Here is a 17,757-nt window from a genome sequence, read left to right on the forward strand (position 1 = left end):
TTTCCACATCCCATCCGTACGGTGATGTTCACAATGAAAAGGTCATCATGAAAACCCCGTAGCCTTCACTGCTTTAGCTCATGAAGGCGCCTTTGTCTTTGAGGGCTGTGTTTGGGAAGCACACAACTCCCAGGAGAGTAGAGTGTGCGACGGGGAGAATTTTCTCAGTTTCTGCCCTCCTTGGAGCTGACTGCTGCCACCGGTGGGCGCCCCCCACCCCCGCTCCCCCAGGTCTGTGGAGTTCCGAGACTTCCTGAAGGTGGCGCTAGATAAGAACCCAGAGACCCGGCCCAATGCTGCGCAGCTTCTGGAGGTAAGCGGTGCCCCTCTCCCGGGGGGGGCGGCCTGCCCCCTCTGCCCTGCCCTTGCTTTGGAGGCAGGAGATGGCCTGGAAGCTGGGTGTGTTTCTCCTCAGCTGGGGTGACCACAGGAGCAACCATTTATTCATCAGCTGATTCTCGCTGGGCGCCTCCTGAGTGCCTGCTCTTGTCCTGGGAGGGCTGTCGTGTGGAGGCTCCCCCAGAACCTGTCCTCAAACAGCTTATGTTCTACTGGGGGAGACAGGCCGCAGACAGCGGGTAGGTGCACATGAAGGGGGGGGGAGAGAAAAATAAAACAGCTCAGGAAGAGGGGGGCCTGGGAGGGTTTGCTCCCCGATAAAAGGAGGGCATGGAGGGGCTCTGTGTGAACAGACACCCAGAGTGGGGGAGGGGACTAGGTAAGTGGTCCTGGGGAGTGGAGGCAAAGGCCTGGCCTGTGAGCATGGCTGGGAAGGGCTAGGAGGCCAAGGCACCGAGCCAGGGGTGAGGGCAGAGATCAGAGAGGCGTGTGGTCTGTCCACCTGAAGTTTGGATGGTTTGCCGAGAGGGTACCGTACCGCCACGGCGCGCTCACTACTCTGATGCTTTGCAGCAGGACACAGACCCCAGAAGGAAGGCAGGTGCTCAGCGTGAACCATACCGTCTGTGCAAACAGTTTAGGCAGAGCGAGCCACTCCTGTCCCTTCACGGTGGACCCCTCCCCAAACCCAAGTTTCCAGCGGCTTGCTAAGGGCCGGTGGCGGAAGCAGGCCCTTCAAAGGGGGGCAGGCAGGCTGCCGCGCTCGCTCTTTTCTGCATGAAGGGCCGTGTTGCACAGGGTCACACGGGGTCCAGGACTTGAGCTTTACCCTGTGTGCAGTGGGGCGCCCCTGAGGATTTGGACTGGGGAGACGGTGTCTGACTTATACTTACAAGGGCCCCTCTGGCTGCCATGTGAGGAGCCTCCGGCCTTAGCATGGGGAAGGTGACGGTGGTTTCCTAGAAGCTTTTCGAAATATTGGGGGCAGCTGGGAGCTGCTCTTTGCCTGGGCTAGTGCCTTGTGTTTTGACAGTGGCACATGTCAACTGCCCACCCATCCTCAGGTGGGCCAGTTGCTGTCCCCATGCCATCAACGCTGATGGGGGATGGAGAGACAGTGGCCTGGGTGCTAGGGAGGGGCTGCTCCTCCACACCCTGCCCCCTCTGGTTCTTTCGCGTGTGTGACCCAGCCTCTGATGTGTGCTGGGGAGGAGGGACCAAGAGGCCACACCAAGCACCGAGCCTTTGTTCACGATCGGCCACTCTCCCTGCGTACCTGCCGTGTGCCAGACACTGGGCCCCCGGTCGACATGCTGGGCTACAGCGCATCCCTCTGGGGTGTGCAGCACAGCGATTAAGTGTGTGGACTGTGGTTGTAAGGTCCTGGGTTCAAATCCCAGCTCTGCCACTTACTGGCGGTAAGACCCTAGGAAATTGGCTTCACTTATCTGTGACCCTGTTCTTGCTCTGAAATGGGATAAGAGCAGTGTCCCCCTTAACAAGGTAGCTGTGAGGGTTAAGTATGAAGATACGGTCAAGTGCTTAGCTAAGGGCCAGCTCGCTGAGTGATGCATTGAATTCCAATGCCTGGAGTATCCTGAGGCCTCATTTTCTGGGTATTGTGTGCTGGTTGGTGGGGAAGCCAGAGGTGGGGGGGGGGGAGCGGGGGCGTTGCCGTTGGGGCCGATTGTTTCCTGTAAGCAGAGCCTCCTGGCCTGATAACATCCGGCCTCTAGGACAGTCAGGACATTCCACGGAGAAGAGACCAGCTGTCCTTCGTTCCCACATGGCAGCCCTAAAGCCTCAGCCTGAGCCAGGAATTTTTACTCCGTAGTTGGAAAAAATGTCCTGCCAGGGGATCTTCAGCGTGAGACAGAAAGGGTTGCAGAAGAAAGGAGAGATCCCTTGAGATCAATAAAACCTGGCTTAGGCCACCGTCAGCCTTTTCCGCGTGCCGCTTTATCTCTGGGTGTGGGAGGGTAGACCGTGACTTGGTGAGGTCACCCGGCTTTGAGTGACAGGTAGACCTCAGGTCTTGGCTTCCCAGTGCCCCCCCTGCAGAGCCGCTCATGCCCCTTGTATCTGCCTGCTTCTGGGAGGTTCCTCCCGGCCCCTCAGCCTCCCCACCCTGACCCCCTCTGTTCTGCCTTGAGCTCACGTTGGTTTCCGATTCACTTGCTCGCTTGCACAGAGATTCTTGGGGACCGTGTCCCGTGGTGATTAGTAACCCAGGCTCTGACCACCCGGCACGTGAGTGGCGCTTGTTCTGTGCCTCAGTTTCCTCGTCTGTGAGATGTGGATAGCGCTTACTTAACAGAATCGTGTGAGTGAATGAGATTCTTTACGTACTGTTTTTAGCATCGTGGCTGGCAAGTCAGGTGCTCAGTGTATACTCGTTGAGTTTGTTGTCGCTCTCGTCAGCAGCATCAGTGATGTTTACATTGTCGGACGCGGTGGTGGACTCCGGCCTCAGTGCTCGCCCCTGGGGACCCGGCCGCAGTGGCCACAGCCGATGCTCATCCTCACCCCTGCCAGCGCTTGGCTTCCGGGTCCCCACACCTTCTCGCCCGTCACTCCTCCTCCATGCCCTTCACCGGCTCCTCTTCCCTGTGACTGCTCACCGTGGAAGCGCATCAGGGCCTCGTCCCCCGCCTCCACTCACCTCGAGGGTCCCACCCCAGTTACAGCGACGGCCATGTTTTCCCCTGTAGCCCACGCAGCCCCACCTGCCCCACGTCTGCGCCCAGCCGTTTACGCTCCACCGCCACGCGGACGTCCACACCCGCGTGCCCTCTGCTTCCACCAGTGGCCGTCCTGTCTCAGTCCGTGGCAACCTGTCCCCTCAGCCGTCAGGCCCCAGACCGTGCAAGCATCCTTCATACCTTTCTTTCTTGCACGCTCCATGTCCGTTCGGTCAGGAAGTCCTGTGGTCCCTGCCTTCAAAACATGTCCAGAATCCGATCACTTCTCACGTCTTCCATTGCAGCCACGGGTCTGAGCTGCCATCAGTGTCTCTCGCTTGGATGATTGCTTCCTCACTGGTCTCTCTGCCCTCCTTCAGTCTGTTCTCAGCGCAGCAGCCAGAGGGAAACCTCCCGTCCCTCCCTCGTTGGCTCCCCCTCTCGCTCAGGCTATCACCCAGAGTCTCGGTGTCCTGCAGGGACCTGCATGATCTACCCACCCCATCTTGACCCCTTAGACCTTCTGCCTTCTTCTGGCCCCCTCACTCACTGCCACCCACTCTGGCCTTCTTGCTGTATTTCAGACACTCCAGGCATACAACTACCTCAGGGCCTTTGCACAGCTCTTCACACTGCCTGTGATGTGTTTTCCTGACACTTCCAGGGATGACTCTCCTTTTTAAGGTATTGTCTCAGATGCTGGCTTCTCAGTGAGGCTTCCACCAACTATCCTATTTCATACTGCAAACCTTCCACCCCACCCCCCACATATTCCTAATTCTCCTTTCCCTGCCCTACTTTTGATTTTTTTCCATGGCTTACTTGTTTATTAAGTGTATTGTTAATCTCCCTGACCAGCATGTCAGCTCTCTGAGGACAGCAGTCTCTTTTGTTCACTGGTCTGTCCCAAGCATCCAGGACAGTGTCTGATATATGGAGGGCCCTCAGCAAGTATTCATTAAGTATAGTTACTTATTTTTACTCAACAAACTGTTATGTAACCCTTTGTCCATGCCAGGTACTATTCTAAGTGTTTAGCAAATGTTAACCAATTTAATCCTTGTGACAACCCTATGAAGTAGGAACTGTTCAGATTTCCATCAAACAGATGATAAAACTGAAGCACAGAGAGGTTAGGTAGCCGGCACAAGGTCACACAGCTTATAAAAGACAGAGCTGGGATATTGATCCTGGTTGTCTCCTTCCAAAGCCTGTTCTCTTGACCACTCTGGTAAGCCTCCTCTCCGAATGAACAAAGGAGAGAAGGAAGGAACGAAGAGAACAAGAACGAGAGAAAAGGTTAGCCGGGGGTGAATTGAACAGATGCTGACAACTGAAACCTGGAAAGGGGTATCTGGTGTTGTCAAAAGCCAGCCTCAGTGTGTAGGACCCCTGGCAGGTGGTTTCTCAGTACACAGAGGAAAGCTAGGCTCCTGCTCTTGGAAAGAATGTCTGTGTAGGTGGCGGGAGGGCTCCTGGCCAGGGAGAAGGTGCCGGTTGGTCAGCTGTGTGGCATCGTGGGGCACCCTGCAGAAATGGCACTGAACAGCTGTGCCTCTTCCCCAAGGAGCAGACGGCCGAGCTCCCCTCCGATGTGGGCCTCCTGCAGGGGTGCCTGAGCACCTTTCCGGTGACCCGTGTACCCGGACTGGCCTGTCCCCATGCTGGCACACACCGTGCTTCCCGCCTGGGAAGGCCCCAGCCCTCCTTGCAGGGCTTCTGTCTCTCTGCTGGGCCTCGACAGTTTGGGTTTGGGTGTTGTCCTTTTTAGACACATCCCTGGAGGTAGCCGAGCTGAGGCAGTGCAGGAGGTTGTCTCTGCTTCTTCTCTGCCAGGGCTGTTTACACAGCAGTGTTCTGGGCCTCATCAGCCACTGGAGGGTCTGCCCTGTCAGCCCCACTTGCCTGGGGATTCCGGGGTTGGCATCCAGGGCAACTGCCCAGCTCACCCGCACCTCTGTCAGAGGACTTTCTTCCCCATGGCTTCCGCCTCTGCTTCCTAAGGACCCTGGGGTGCTCGTGGGAGGCAGTGGGGCAGATTGTCCTGCCTCAAGAAAGACTCCTGGCCATGCTGAAAAGCCACTGATTTGGTCAGTATGTAGTGTGCCCTGATGAAAACCTGGTATTTCCAGAAGCCTGTGCCTGCATTCTTTGCCTCTGCCACATCTGCTTCAGCAACTGCAGGGAAGTGTCCTGTGGCTTCCTGCTCAAATTCATGCGTGGGGTTGTGCAGTGTGAGGCTCGGGAACCTTTGGGAACTGATTCTCACCCTCCGTCCCAAAAGCTGTGCCCTGTGGGGATGCAGGAGGGAATAGGGTTGGCTGGGGGTGCAAACTGAGCCATGAAGCTTCTCCAGCTATGCTGCTGCTGGTGGTGATGGTGGTCGTGGTGGTGACAGTGGCAGCGATGGTGGCGGCAAATGGTGTTGGAGGCGATAACAACGATGTGGATGATAGCTGCCATACTTGGAGCACTTCCTGTAATGCTTCGCACAACCATACTGTTGTTCCCAGTATACAGATGAGCACGCTGAGGCTTAGAGAGGTTAAGTGACTTGCCCAAGGTGGTGGTGGAAGCAGGATTTCATCCCAGGCACCCTGGCTGCAGAATGTAAAGCCAGTACTCTAACCACTACACTCTCCTGCCTCGCATGATTAGTAAGCCCTTTTGGAACCACACTCAAGACCTTTTGGAACCACACAGCAGCCGGACTGCTCCCTTTAAGGGGTGAGTGTTAATACCACTGCTCTGCTGTGCCCTCCAGCAGCTTCCGAGAAGAAAGTCTCAGTTTCTCACTACGGCTGGGGGGACCCTGCATGCACCACCCTGCCCTTCCTCCTCTGGCCCCTCCTCTCTCCTCTCCCCAAAGCCCTGCCTCCTCGGACTTCTAGCCAGCCGTGCCTCCAGCACACAAGCTCAGTCCTGCCCCAGGGCCCTCGCGCTCTGCTGCTCCCCCTGCCTGGAATTCTCCGTGCCCAGATCTTTCCCTGGCCAGCCCCTTCACCTCCCTCAGGTCTCAGCTCAAATATCACCTCCTCTTGGAGGCCCCGCTGACCGCAGACTAAGTAGCCTCCACTGCCCAGCCCAGGCCCATGCAGTTCCAGCCTCTTGCTGTCCCATTACCTGATCTGACGTGATCCTGTTTGTGGGTTGGCCATGCGTCTGTTGTCTCTCCCCCTCAGCTGCAAGCCCGTAGGGGCAAGGACCTTGCCTATCCTGTTGTTGAGCCTTATCTCAGATCTCAGCACGTGGCACAGCATGTGGCTGTGGCAGGAATCAGATAGTCAATGGGAGCATGGGAGAGAAAGGAAAGAGATGAAATACTTAAAATCTTTACTAGTTTGGACTAGAGAAAGCCCAGCTGGTGTAGGGCTCTTTAAAAGGAGTGAGGTTTGGTGCTTTTCACATGTGCAGAGTTAGGTGACTAAGTGGAATGGGGTGGTGCCTCATGAGCCTCCACAAATGAACGGTTGTAAACGAACAAACAGATAAAAATGATTTGTAATGGACCTATCAGTTGTGAATGTGTTTACAGGGCGCTAGAAAATTTATTCTTCATCATTTACATACTTTCCTGCAATCTCTTTGACGCTGTTCCTCCGCTGATAAATTTTCTGACCGTAAAGGTGGCAGATGTCATCAGAGCCTTCCTCTACATTTCAAATGAGCAAACTCCAATTTAATGACTGCCCCCGCTCCCCATACACACTCCTGGTGCTGGGGGTTGGGCGCCCAAGGACAGATTTCTACCAGGGAGATGCTTGTGCTGATGTAACATCTGCTGAGGCCTTGAAAACTTTGGTGTTTTGCAAGGTGTGTGAAAGAACCTTCTTTCTTTCCTCTTCCTTCCTTCCTTCCTTCCTTCCTTCCTTCCTTCCCTCTCCCTTCCTTCCTCTCTTTCTCTTTCTCTCTCCTTTCCTCTCTTTCTCTCTCACCCTCTCTATTCCTTCCTTCCTTCCTTCCTTCCTTCCTTCCTTCCTTCCTTCCTTCGAGTGAGCCAGAGAGAGGGGGCAGAAAGAGACGGGGGGAGAGAGAGAGAATCCCAAGCAGGCTCTGCACTGACACAGGGCCTGAATTTGCAAACCATAAGATCATCACCTGAGCCAAAACCAAGAGTCAGATGCTTAACTGACTGATCCACCCAGGGGCCCAGAGCCTTCCTTTTTTAAAGATGCAATGTTTCTGTAAATGCCTAGGAATAGAACATATACAGCTTTGCCTTAAGAATTTGCAAACACGTGCTCGCTCCGGCAGCACATGTACTAAAACTGGAGCGGTACAGAGATCACCACGGCCCCTGCGCAAGGATGACGCAGAGATCAGCACGGCTCCGTGCAAGGACGACATGCAAATTCGTGAAGCTTCTGTATTTAAAGAAAAAAATAATAAACTGCTGTCGATCTCAAAAAAAAAAAAAAAAAAAAAAGAAAAGAAAAAGAATTTGCAAACACATGGGGCGCCTGTTTGGGCTAAAACACTTCCTTGTACATTATTTCGTTTAATCCTTACGACCTCCCTGTAGGTTTGGCATTATTATCTCCACTTTGGAGATGAGCCTGCAACTCAGGGAGGGAAAGTGACTTGCCCAGTGTCACATAGCCGGTGAGTGGCAGAGCCACTCTCTTCCACCCACCCTCTTCCACCACCCACAGGACTTTGTGAGCTGCCCCTGGCCCACCTGTACCAAGTGTATGTTCACATTTCTCTCAGAGATGCCGTTGGCCTTCTCTGCCTGGGAGATCGTCTCCCCTCCGCCTCTGCCTCCTCCTCCTGTACCCTCCAGCCCAAAGTAGTTCTAATCCAGGTGTGTCTTACCCCCTCAGCATCCCTTCGTCAGCAGTGTCACCAGTAACAAGGCTCTGCGGGAGCTGGTGGCCGAGGCCAAGGCCGAAGTGATGGAGGAGATCGAAGATGGCCGCGAGGAGGGGGAAGAGGAGGACTCCATTGATGCCGCGTCTGTAAGGCCTGGAAGAACGGGCGCTGGGGAAGGATGGGATCCCAGCAGGCCTTGGCTGGTATAAGAGGGAACGTGCTGGGGTGCAGGAAGGATTCCTGTTCTCCCACAGCTTAGAGGCTACAGGCTCCCGTATCGCCGGTTACGTGAGTCAGCTCACGGGCCGGGGTGAGGCAGCAGAGTGTACTGGCCAGATTCTGTAAGTTTTCAGGAAAGAGCAGTAATCTGGATTTTCACTTGGGAGCTTCCAGTTTTCAAAAGTTGGTAGCTGAGTCATTACTTCCCAGCCTTTTTCCTGTTGTGGCTCACATACAAAATGAAAATGTTTTAGCACACCGTGGGGTAAATGCAGATAAAGGCTGCACGTGACCGGAGGCAACAAGCCGAGGGGCTCCGGGTACCCCAGACAGACCCTGTTTGGCTTCTCACGTGCCCAGGGGACCCATGTCTTGGCACATTTGCAACCCATCTGCAGCTTCAGCACTTGGCTGAATTTAAGTTTAAATTAAAGCTAATTTAAAATTTTAAAAACATCTGAGCCAAGCAAAACATGTCCGTGGGCTGGATTCTGTCCTGAGCTGCCGCTTACATCCCTGGTCTAAGCTGTTTGGGAAGGGCCTCTTCCAAGAGGGAAACTTGAGGTGCAGGTGGTGTTGTGGACCGAGTGAGGCAGGGGCTGGCCTTGTCTAGAGGGAATGGGCAGTACGGTGCTGTCTGGAGGTTAACGGGATCCTGGGAGGAGCCAGAGGCTGGTGTGAATCCTTACTAGGGTGAAGAAGGGAAGACCGAGGAGGACGAGCAGAACCAGCACAGTAGCCACAGCCTTTTACTGAGCCCTTGCTGCGTGCTGGGCACTGTGCAACTCTGATAGGAGGACCAGGGCTCCATTTAATAGATAGGAAGACTGAGGTCCGAGCAATGAAGTGGCTGGTTGAGCTGATAGGAGGCACAGCCAGGTGTAGGAGAACCATGGTGGGAGAGGGAGGTGGTGGGTCTGGGGCCTGGCTCCAGGAGGTGGCAGCAGGCAGCAAGGTTGGGGAGGGAAGCAGCAAGCGGGTTCTCTGCAGGTAGGAGGCTGCTCCTTGTCATAAGGGCGGTAGGGCTAATGAGGGTTTCAGGCAAGGACATTGGTGTGGGGATGATAGGATCAGATCTGAATTTCTGAACCATCACCCTAGGGGTGTTGAATAGGAGGTGGATTAGAGTTGCTTCTGGAAGCTTCCATATCCAAGGTTAAAAACCAGCGGCCACTGGGACCCAAGGGAGTGCTAATGGTGTGATTCCATTAATATCTAAAACCCAGCAAACTCGCTTGTAACACTTAGAGATCAATGTCAGGACAACTATTATGTTAAGGGGAGGGACAGACATGGAAGGGGGGTTTCTCTGGTGGGCAGTGTTCCATTCCTGATGTGGAAGGCGGCTAAGTGGGTGCTCACTTTATTCATTCATCAGACATTTATGTTTTGTTCACAGAACTGGGTGTTGTATTTCACAATAGCAACATTTCCAGTGCTTTCCACCCTTCTCCCCAAAGAAAAAGCTCTAAAGAAAAAACAAAACAAAACTTTAAAAACTCAGTGGCCGATAGGCTGAGTCCAGCCCCTGGATAGTTTGGGTTTAGTTTTTACGCAGCTAAAAAAACAAAAAACAAAAAACTGGAATTAGCTGCCGTCGGAAAGTCAGAAGGTGTCAGGTAAAAATCCAGATTCCAGCTTGTTTTAAAACAGTTGGAAGGTCTGTCCACAGGGGAGCCATTTCTCTTATATTGTCACAATTAGCTGCAGCAGAGTAGCCACTGGCACCTTTAGACAGGGCATCAGCTGTCCAGCTGGCCACAGTTGCCTCCAGTCCTAGGAGGAGAAGCAGGCACCAAACTAACTCACAATAAGTAGTAATTTTATTGTTGGTTGGCCGGTAGGGAGTGGTGAGGACTGTGGCTCACTGGAGAGGGATACCTCCTCTGCTTCCTGGGTCCTGGCCTACTTGACCTCGTGGGTGTCTGCCTCTCCAGCCCTACTGCATCTTGGACTCTGGCCTGGGACATGACATCGCATGGCCTTGACTTATTTTTTTTTTTTCTTCCCTAGCCTCTGGGGAACCATTCTCGAGACTCTTCTGAGGTGAGTCAGCTGAGTCTCAATACCGACAAGCTTCTCAAAGAATCATCTTTCACCTCGCTGCCGCCCAGCCAGCCCCAGGACAACGTGAACGGGCCCAGCCAGCCCTCTGGGGACAGATCCCCCCAAAGCGCCAGCCCCCCGGACGTGGCTCCTGGAGACAAGAATTGCCTGGCAGTGCCAGCACCTCTCCGGAAGTCCCGGCCAGTGTCCATGGATGCCAGAATTCAGGTTTCCGGGGAGAAGCAAGTCGCTGACCAGGGCGGGGACCTCAGTCCGGCAGCCAACAGGTCCCAAAAAGCCAGCCAGAGCCGTCCCAACAGCAGCGCCCTGGAGACCTTGGTTGCCGAGAAGCTGGCCAACGGCAGCCTGGAGCTCCCCACCCAGGCAGCTCCGGGCCCTTCCAAGAGGGACTCGGACTGTGGCAGCCTGTCCACCAACCAGAGCGTGGACTACAGCACCTCCCTCTCAGCCGACCTGTCCCTAAACAGAGAAACAGGCTCTCTGTCCGTCAAGGTAATGCCACCTCTTGTACCGCAGTTTGAGGGCTGTGCTGCTGCCCGGGCTTGGTTTTTGAAAGCGTTTAGCTGGTGGCTGCCTTCCATCTTAAGTGGTTCGTGACGATGGCTTTTCTTGAAAGATCTTTGAGCTCCAGCTCATAGTTTAATCTCCAGAATATCTGGGTTCAGTCTGGGATTTAGTCATGCCAGGCGGTTGGTTCGATTTGTGTAGCCATTTCAGTTGGGTTCGGTTAAAGGCCCGGGTGAAATTCGGGAGAGAAGTCTAGGAATGAAGTTCTCTTATTTTGGGGTCCGCCGTGTGGTGCAGCTGCTGACTGGGAGATTCGGTTATAGGCAGTGGGCTCAAGGCGCTCTGTGGGGTCAGTGGCCTTTCTGGACGTGGGTAACATCGTGAATGGCAGCAGCCACTGTGCTTAAGGCCTCAGCATGGAGGCCAACACCGTGAAGCGCTTTAAAGAAAACGGAGGTTCCATTTCTCAATGTACAGATGAGCAAACAGATGCTTAGGTGGGAAGTGGAGGGCTGGTGAGACCCACGGACTTTGTGCTCTGAACCCCACATGCCGTTCTGCTTTCCCAGTGCAAGGCTGGCCGCCTCCCCAGGGTGAGCTGACCCCTCCCCTGCCTGCTCTGATACATGTCAGGGTGTTCTTGAACTCACTGTTGGCCACTTGACTAAGGCCACACTGAGGATCTCCCCGAAGCAAGGCTGATTTTAGGGAAGATACTGTATCATTTGGTTTTTTTCTCCCATTGTTTACTTGGTGGAAACCACACAGTAGAGACTCAAAAATATTTGCTAAATGAAAGGAAGTGAAAGAAGGAAAAGCAGCTGGCCAGCCCAACAATTAGCCTCAGGACCAGAAAGATAGCATGGTTCTAACACGTCACCAGGACAGGCACAGACATACACGGCTCTTCTACACACATAGCATCAGGGCCCATCATCTTCCTTCAGACAGATGTCCTGTCTCTTCTCTAGTTAAAAAAAAAAAAACAACACTAAGAAAAAACAACAACAAAAAAAGGCCAGAGCAGGGTCTCCCCTGCCTGTTCTCAAGGGTGTTGAGAATATTCCTTTGCTGGCTGACTGGCAGTGAGCTGGGGAACGTGGCTGTGCTGATAAAAGTCCATGGGCTGCATCAGCACACCTTGGTGAGATGAAGGGCTTGTTACCTCGGGGGCAGGAGGCCCTGTGATCAGGGTTTCAGGGTGAGGGCCGCAGCCCCAGGCCACTTTTCTTCCCAGCCGCTCTCCATTTCTCACCGCTAGTCTTGGTTGGGCCCTAGGACATGTGACTGGGTACTGTAGGAAGATGAGAGTCAGGTGTGGCTGATGGGAACAGGTGGAAGCTTTGGGGTGGGGGTGGGGGGAGCTGAGCCCTCAGGGAGTAAGGACCGTCCGCTGGTCCTGGCTGAGCAGGAGTGGGGGTTCAGCGCACACTTTGAGGGTGCAGAGACCTATGGCAGGGTGCCACCCTGGCCTGCCCTCCTTTTTCTGGCTAGAAGGCCCTTGGAAGCCAGTGGAGGTCAGAGGGGGAGATGCCATGATGACTCCAGCCGCAGGCCCATAGGCTCTCAGTTGAATCAGGACACCTCCAGGAGTCCCAGCAGCGTTTTGTGAGTGCTTGCGTCTGAAATGTGTGGTTATTCACAGGAAAAGGTCATGAGTAATTTCATGGGGGCTCGGATGGGCGTGGCCTCCTGTGGAGTTCAGGTCAGCTCAGGTTTGGCTTCCAAAACAGTTATGAACTTCAGTTTGCCAGGCTGTTTGGATTTTGGCACTTTGGGTAAAAGATTGTGGTCTACGGTAATAACTGTGAGCTATAAATACCAATGTACTGCCCAGTTGCCATGAGCTGGGCTCAGTTCTGTGTCCCCCACGCATTCTCTCAATGTATCTTTGTAACCATCTTGGGCGAGGCAAGTACTGCTGTTCTCTTCCTCTGACAAGTTGAGGAAGCTGAGGCTTGGACAGGACAAGGGACTTGTTCAGAGTCACAGAGCCAGTAGGTGGTAGAGGGAAGATTGGAACCCTGACCATTCTGGTGCCATGTCCTGTATGTGAGTGTGCTGGCAGCCAGGTGTGGGGCCAGCAAGTAGTATCCGAAGGCCAAGATCAGGGGGATCGGGGCGGGGGGGGGCAGTAAGCCCAGACACTCAGGACCCCAAGTTGAGAAGCTTGAGGCAAAAGGGGGATGATGGACAGCTATGTCCTACCTGGACGTCGAGGCTGTGGGGCCAAGAAGGCTCTGTGCCACACTCCTGTGTCACCCACAGACTCCTAGCTGATCCTGAGCTTTACCTAATGATTTTACCCTGCCCAGGATTCAAGACTGCACAACAAAACCCTCAAGAGGACACGCAAGTTTGTGGTGGATGGTGTAGAGGTGAGCATCACCACCTCCAAGATCATCAGCGAGGATGAGAAGAAGGATGAAGAGATGCGATTTCTCAGGCAAGCCTGGGAAGGGCCAGTGATGGCTGTAACAGAGTGGGGGTGTGGTGAGAGGGAAGGGTGTAGGTTCCTGTGGTTAGGGAGCTACGTACAGCTCTGAAGTAAGGGATCAGGACATAAAAGGAAACTGGTTTTGCTCCTGTGCTTCCCAATCCACTCAACCATCCATCTGCCCACCCACCTATCCATTCATTCACTCACCTGCCCATACATTTACCTGTTCACCCACTCATCTACCCACCACCCATCCACCCACCCACACATATCCATCCACCACTTATCTACCCACCATCCACCACCTATCCATCCACTTACCCATCCATCTACCTGTCTATCCACCCGCTCATCTGCCCACCATCCATCCATCCTCCCACCCACCCATCCACCTACCCATCCATCCATCTGCTCACCTATCCATTCATCCACTCACTCACCCATCTACTCACCCACCTACCCACCCACCTTTCCATCCATCTACCCACCTACCCATCCATCTACCCATCTACCCATCCATATACTCATTTACCCATCCCTCCACTCATCTACCCACCCATCCATCAGTCCACCTACCCATGTAGTTACCCACCCACCAGGGTGGGGTATATGGTGGTGACCCAGATAGCTGAGGCTGTTGCCATTGTAGAACTTGGACCTAATGGGCCAACACAGGATACACAAGATAATCCCCAGTAGTGGTACATGCCGTGAGGGAAGTAGTGGGTGATAGGACAGTAAGCCCTGGGCTGGCGGAGGCTTCTCTGTATGTGGGAAACAACCTGAGTGGAGTGGCTGGGGGAGCACAGAGGGGCCTGCGAGGCTAAGGCCCAAGCAGTGACTGTTGGGGCTTATTTAGGGAGCTGAGATGACAGGGCTGGAGTGTGGAATGTGAGGGCAGAGGTCACGTGGGCCTGTGGGCCAGGGTGGAGGAGTGTTGATTCTGTCCCAGGCACAGCCAGAATGAAACAGCTGGAGAGTAACTGGCTCTCCTGTCCCTTTTGAAAGATGGCTCTGGCTGCTGTATGAGTGTGGGCTGTAGAGGGGCAAGGTGGACTTAGGGTGACAGGGAGACCCCGTCCAGGACAGTTGGGTTGTAGGCTTGGGCTGGGGCAGTGACCGAGAAGAGGGAAGAAGTGGTCAGTTCAACATGCATTTTGGAGGCAACAGCACTGAGACTGGTGAGGCGGGGAGAGTGTGAGGCACAGCTGTCTGCTGTGAACCATTTCTGCACTTTGGAGGTGCTCAGGCCCCCTAACAGCCTTCCATGGGGAGACCCTATTCCCCCCATTTTGTAAATGACAAAAACAGTGTTTTCTGGCAGGTAAGTACTTGCCCCGGTTCACTCAGGTGCGAAGGTAGAGCTGAGATTCTAACTAGACCCATGTGAAGATTCTACCGGGCTTCCACTGGACTGGAAGCTTCCTGGGGCTGCCAGGGAGAGGCTTAGCTCCCCCTGGAGCTCCCTTGGGGCCAGGCCTTTGCAGGGTAAATTCATGATTAGTTTGGAAAACATTTCTAGAATGTCAGACACATTGATACTTATAAAAAGCACAAGCATTCCAAAGCCAAATGGAAGCGGTTTTGGATGCTCTGGGGTACTTCCCCCTCTAGGGACCACAGAGATGAAATGCTGCCTTTTCATTAGTGGTGTTTCTGCATGAATACACATACATGTGTACACACACACACACACACACACACACACACACACAGAGTCGTCCTCATCATGTGGGCTGGGGAAGCTCAGGCAGGGGGTGGGAGGATGGTTGCTTTTGGAGGATGACACCACCTTCCATTTTCACAGTCACCTGGGAGGCAACCTGTCTCCTAAGTGTCAGACCTCACTGGCTGAGTTTCCTTTCCATCATCTCCGGTTTGGGCTTCTGGGTTGACATTCTAGATCCACCATACCCCATCTAGAATGGATGCCCTCTGGCCCTGGCCGGCTGTGTGCTGCTCAGGTTTGAAAGGTGAGACTTCGCAGAGGTTGAGAAGCTTTTCTTATTTGCCTGTCATGGTCCAGAGGGCTGAGTGTTCCGAATATCGAATACCAACCCCCGCCCCCCCCCAAGCCTTGCTCTGCAGGGGTGCGGAAGGCTTTCATTGTTTCCTGGCTGGCAGTCCCCGCCTCCTTCCCCTCCCCTCTTGTCCCTGTAATACCTGGATTCGAGGATTTCCAGAGGATTGGGTCACACACAGGCTTTTGAACCATGTGATCAGATATTCACTCTCCCAGTTTGAGGCTTCTAGGTCAGAGTTTTTCCTGTTTTTCCCTAAGATTGCCAGTGCCAATGCCCGCCTTCTTAAGAATCAGCCTGTCTCTTGTCCTGCCTTCCCTTGTGAGAACTCAGGTGGGGCAGGGAGGTAATGTTAGAACCTGGCTGCCCACCTTCTTTTGTATGCCTTTGCTCTTTGGTCAGGTGTTCTCTGAGTCCGTTTCTCTGGAGTCAGGATTTCTATTTCTTCATTAACACTCTCAACCCTATCACTGCCCCAAGAGCAGAGGCTCCGATGGAAGCTTCCTTATGTGGCTGTTTTGCCTCTTCTTTCTCATGCTCACTCCAGCAGCTCCCACTTAGTTTGTTAGTAACAAACTTACCACGTTTTACCTCTTAGTTACCATGTTGGCATTATCTGCGGTAGACATTATCTGCACATTTTACAGATGACGGAACAGGGGCCTAGAGTTTGAGTGACTGACTGAAGGCGCCCAGCAGAAAGTCAGCAGAGCTATGATTCAAACAAGGTCCCTCCTGAGGGGCCACCAGGGAGTCCTGATTCATAGTCAGGAGGTCCAAGTTCCTTCTGCATCATTTTCTTTTTTCTTTTATTATTTTTTAAATGTTTATTTATTTTTGAGAGAGAGACAGACCACAAGTGGGAGAGGGCAGAGACAGAGGGAGACACAGAATCTAAAGCAGGATCCAGGCTCTGAGCTGTCAGCACAGAGCCTGACGCAGGGCTCGAACCCACAAACTGTGAGATCATGACCTGAGCCGAAGTCAGAAGCTTAACTGACTGAGCCACTCAGGAGCCCCGTCATTTTCTTTTCTGATAACATAAATGATATATACCAGTCTTTAATGGATTTGTCCAGAAACACAATTAACGCTTTGAAGTTTATCCTGCAATTATTTTTTTCTGTGAATAAACACATGTACACATCACCAATAATGTGATATAAAATTAAGGTCTATTATGTGATTTAGGTCAGGTTTTTATTGTATTATATTTTGAATAGGTAATATCATGGTTCAAAATTCAAAAAAACAACAAAAAAGGAGAGGGGTAAACTGTGAAAAATCTCCCTCCCTTTTCTGCCAGCAACCAGTTCCCCTATCTGTGTTAATATTTTATGTAAAACTTGATTTTTTTCTATGGATGTGTATACAAAATTAACATCATATGGATACCAGATGCATACATTTTAATTTATTTAATTAGACATAGATAATGGACATTTAAGTCATTTCAAATTTTGTGCTATTCTAAATAATTTTGTTATGGATATCCTTATTCAGTTGTGCTGTGCATCTATAAATATTTCTTTAGAATTAGTATCTAGAAATGGAAATACTATGTTAAAAGGCATGAACTTATTACCAAACTGTCTGCCAGAAATGTACCAATTTGTACTTATGAGCAGGTTGTGAAAGTATCAACTTCCCCTATAGTCTAGCCTTTTTAATGAAAACAGAATTTTTAATTTGCATTTCATATCCATATTAGGTAAATTTAAATTTTTTTGTTTTTGTTTTTTGGTTCATGTCTACTTATGTTTTGTGTCCCTTTTTAAATTAAAAAACATTTTTTTAAATGTCTATCCATTTTTGAGAGGGGAGGGCGGGGGGAGGGACAGAGAGAGAGAGAGAGAGAGAGAGAGAGGAGACCAGAATCCAAAGCAGGCTCCGGGCTCCGAGCTGTCAGCACAGAGCCTGACGCAGGGCTCAAACCCATGAACCACGAGATCATGACCTGAGCCAAAGTTGGGTGTTCAACCGATTGAGCCACCCAGGCGCCCCTTGTGTGCCTTTTTAAAAGTAGGCTGCTCCTGTTTTTCTTATTGATTTGTAAGGACTCTTTATACGTTAAGATTATTAATGTTCTGTCTGTCAATAAATGTCAAATTAAGCCTGAGTTCTAGTCTTGCCTCTGCCCCCAGACTTCTGTGGTGCCGTTCCACACTCCAGCCTTCAGTGTCTCTGGCTATGAATTATGTGCCCTCTGAGGCGGGCCACTTTCTGACTGACATGTCCGCATCCTTTAACCCTTCAGGCGCCAGGAGCTCCGAGAGCTTCGGCTGCTCCAGAAAGAAGAACACCGGAACCAGACCCAGCTGAGCAGCAAGCATGAGCTGCAGCTGGAGCAGATGCATAAGCGTTTTGAACAAGAAATCAACGTGAGTGTGAGGACAGATGGGTCCCTGGAGGGCTTCTTGCCTCCGTGTTTTCTTTAGGGGCAGGAGAGAGCCCGGTTCCTTTGGTTTCTTGGTCTCCTGGGCCACTGACTCATAAACACAGGATCTCATGAAGGTCACAGAGCAGAGGAGGACCTCTAGAAGGAGACCGACCTTTGCCGAGCACCACGCAAGAACTCTGCAAGGCAGATGGTCTGGCCTCCCTTTTGTACAGAGGCAGCAGAGACTCCGGTTAAATGACTCGCCCCGGGTCGTACAGCAGAGAGGTGCAG

The 17,757-nt window shown here is 52.5% G+C and overlaps 1 protein-coding gene across 1 annotated transcript in view; it reads left to right on the plus strand.

Annotated features, from left to right (window-relative positions):
* Positions 1-17,757, plus strand: part of STK10 (serine/threonine kinase 10) — a 114,003-nt gene that overhangs the window by 75,344 nt on the left and 20,902 nt on the right. The window contains exons 7-11 of the mRNA XM_042946715.1: positions 232-313; positions 7,844-7,978; positions 10,065-10,610; positions 12,941-13,071; positions 17,344-17,467. Of these exons, the coding sequence (XP_042802649.1) occupies positions 232-313; positions 7,844-7,978; positions 10,065-10,610; positions 12,941-13,071; positions 17,344-17,467 (1,018 nt within the window). The remainder of the gene's footprint in view (positions 1-231; positions 314-7,843; positions 7,979-10,064; positions 10,611-12,940; positions 13,072-17,343; positions 17,468-17,757) is intronic.

Source organism: Panthera leo, chromosome A1 (genome assembly GCF_018350215.1).
Source record: "Panthera leo isolate Ple1 chromosome A1, P.leo_Ple1_pat1.1, whole genome shotgun sequence".
Lineage (NCBI taxonomy): Eukaryota > Metazoa > Chordata > Mammalia > Carnivora > Felidae > Panthera > Panthera leo.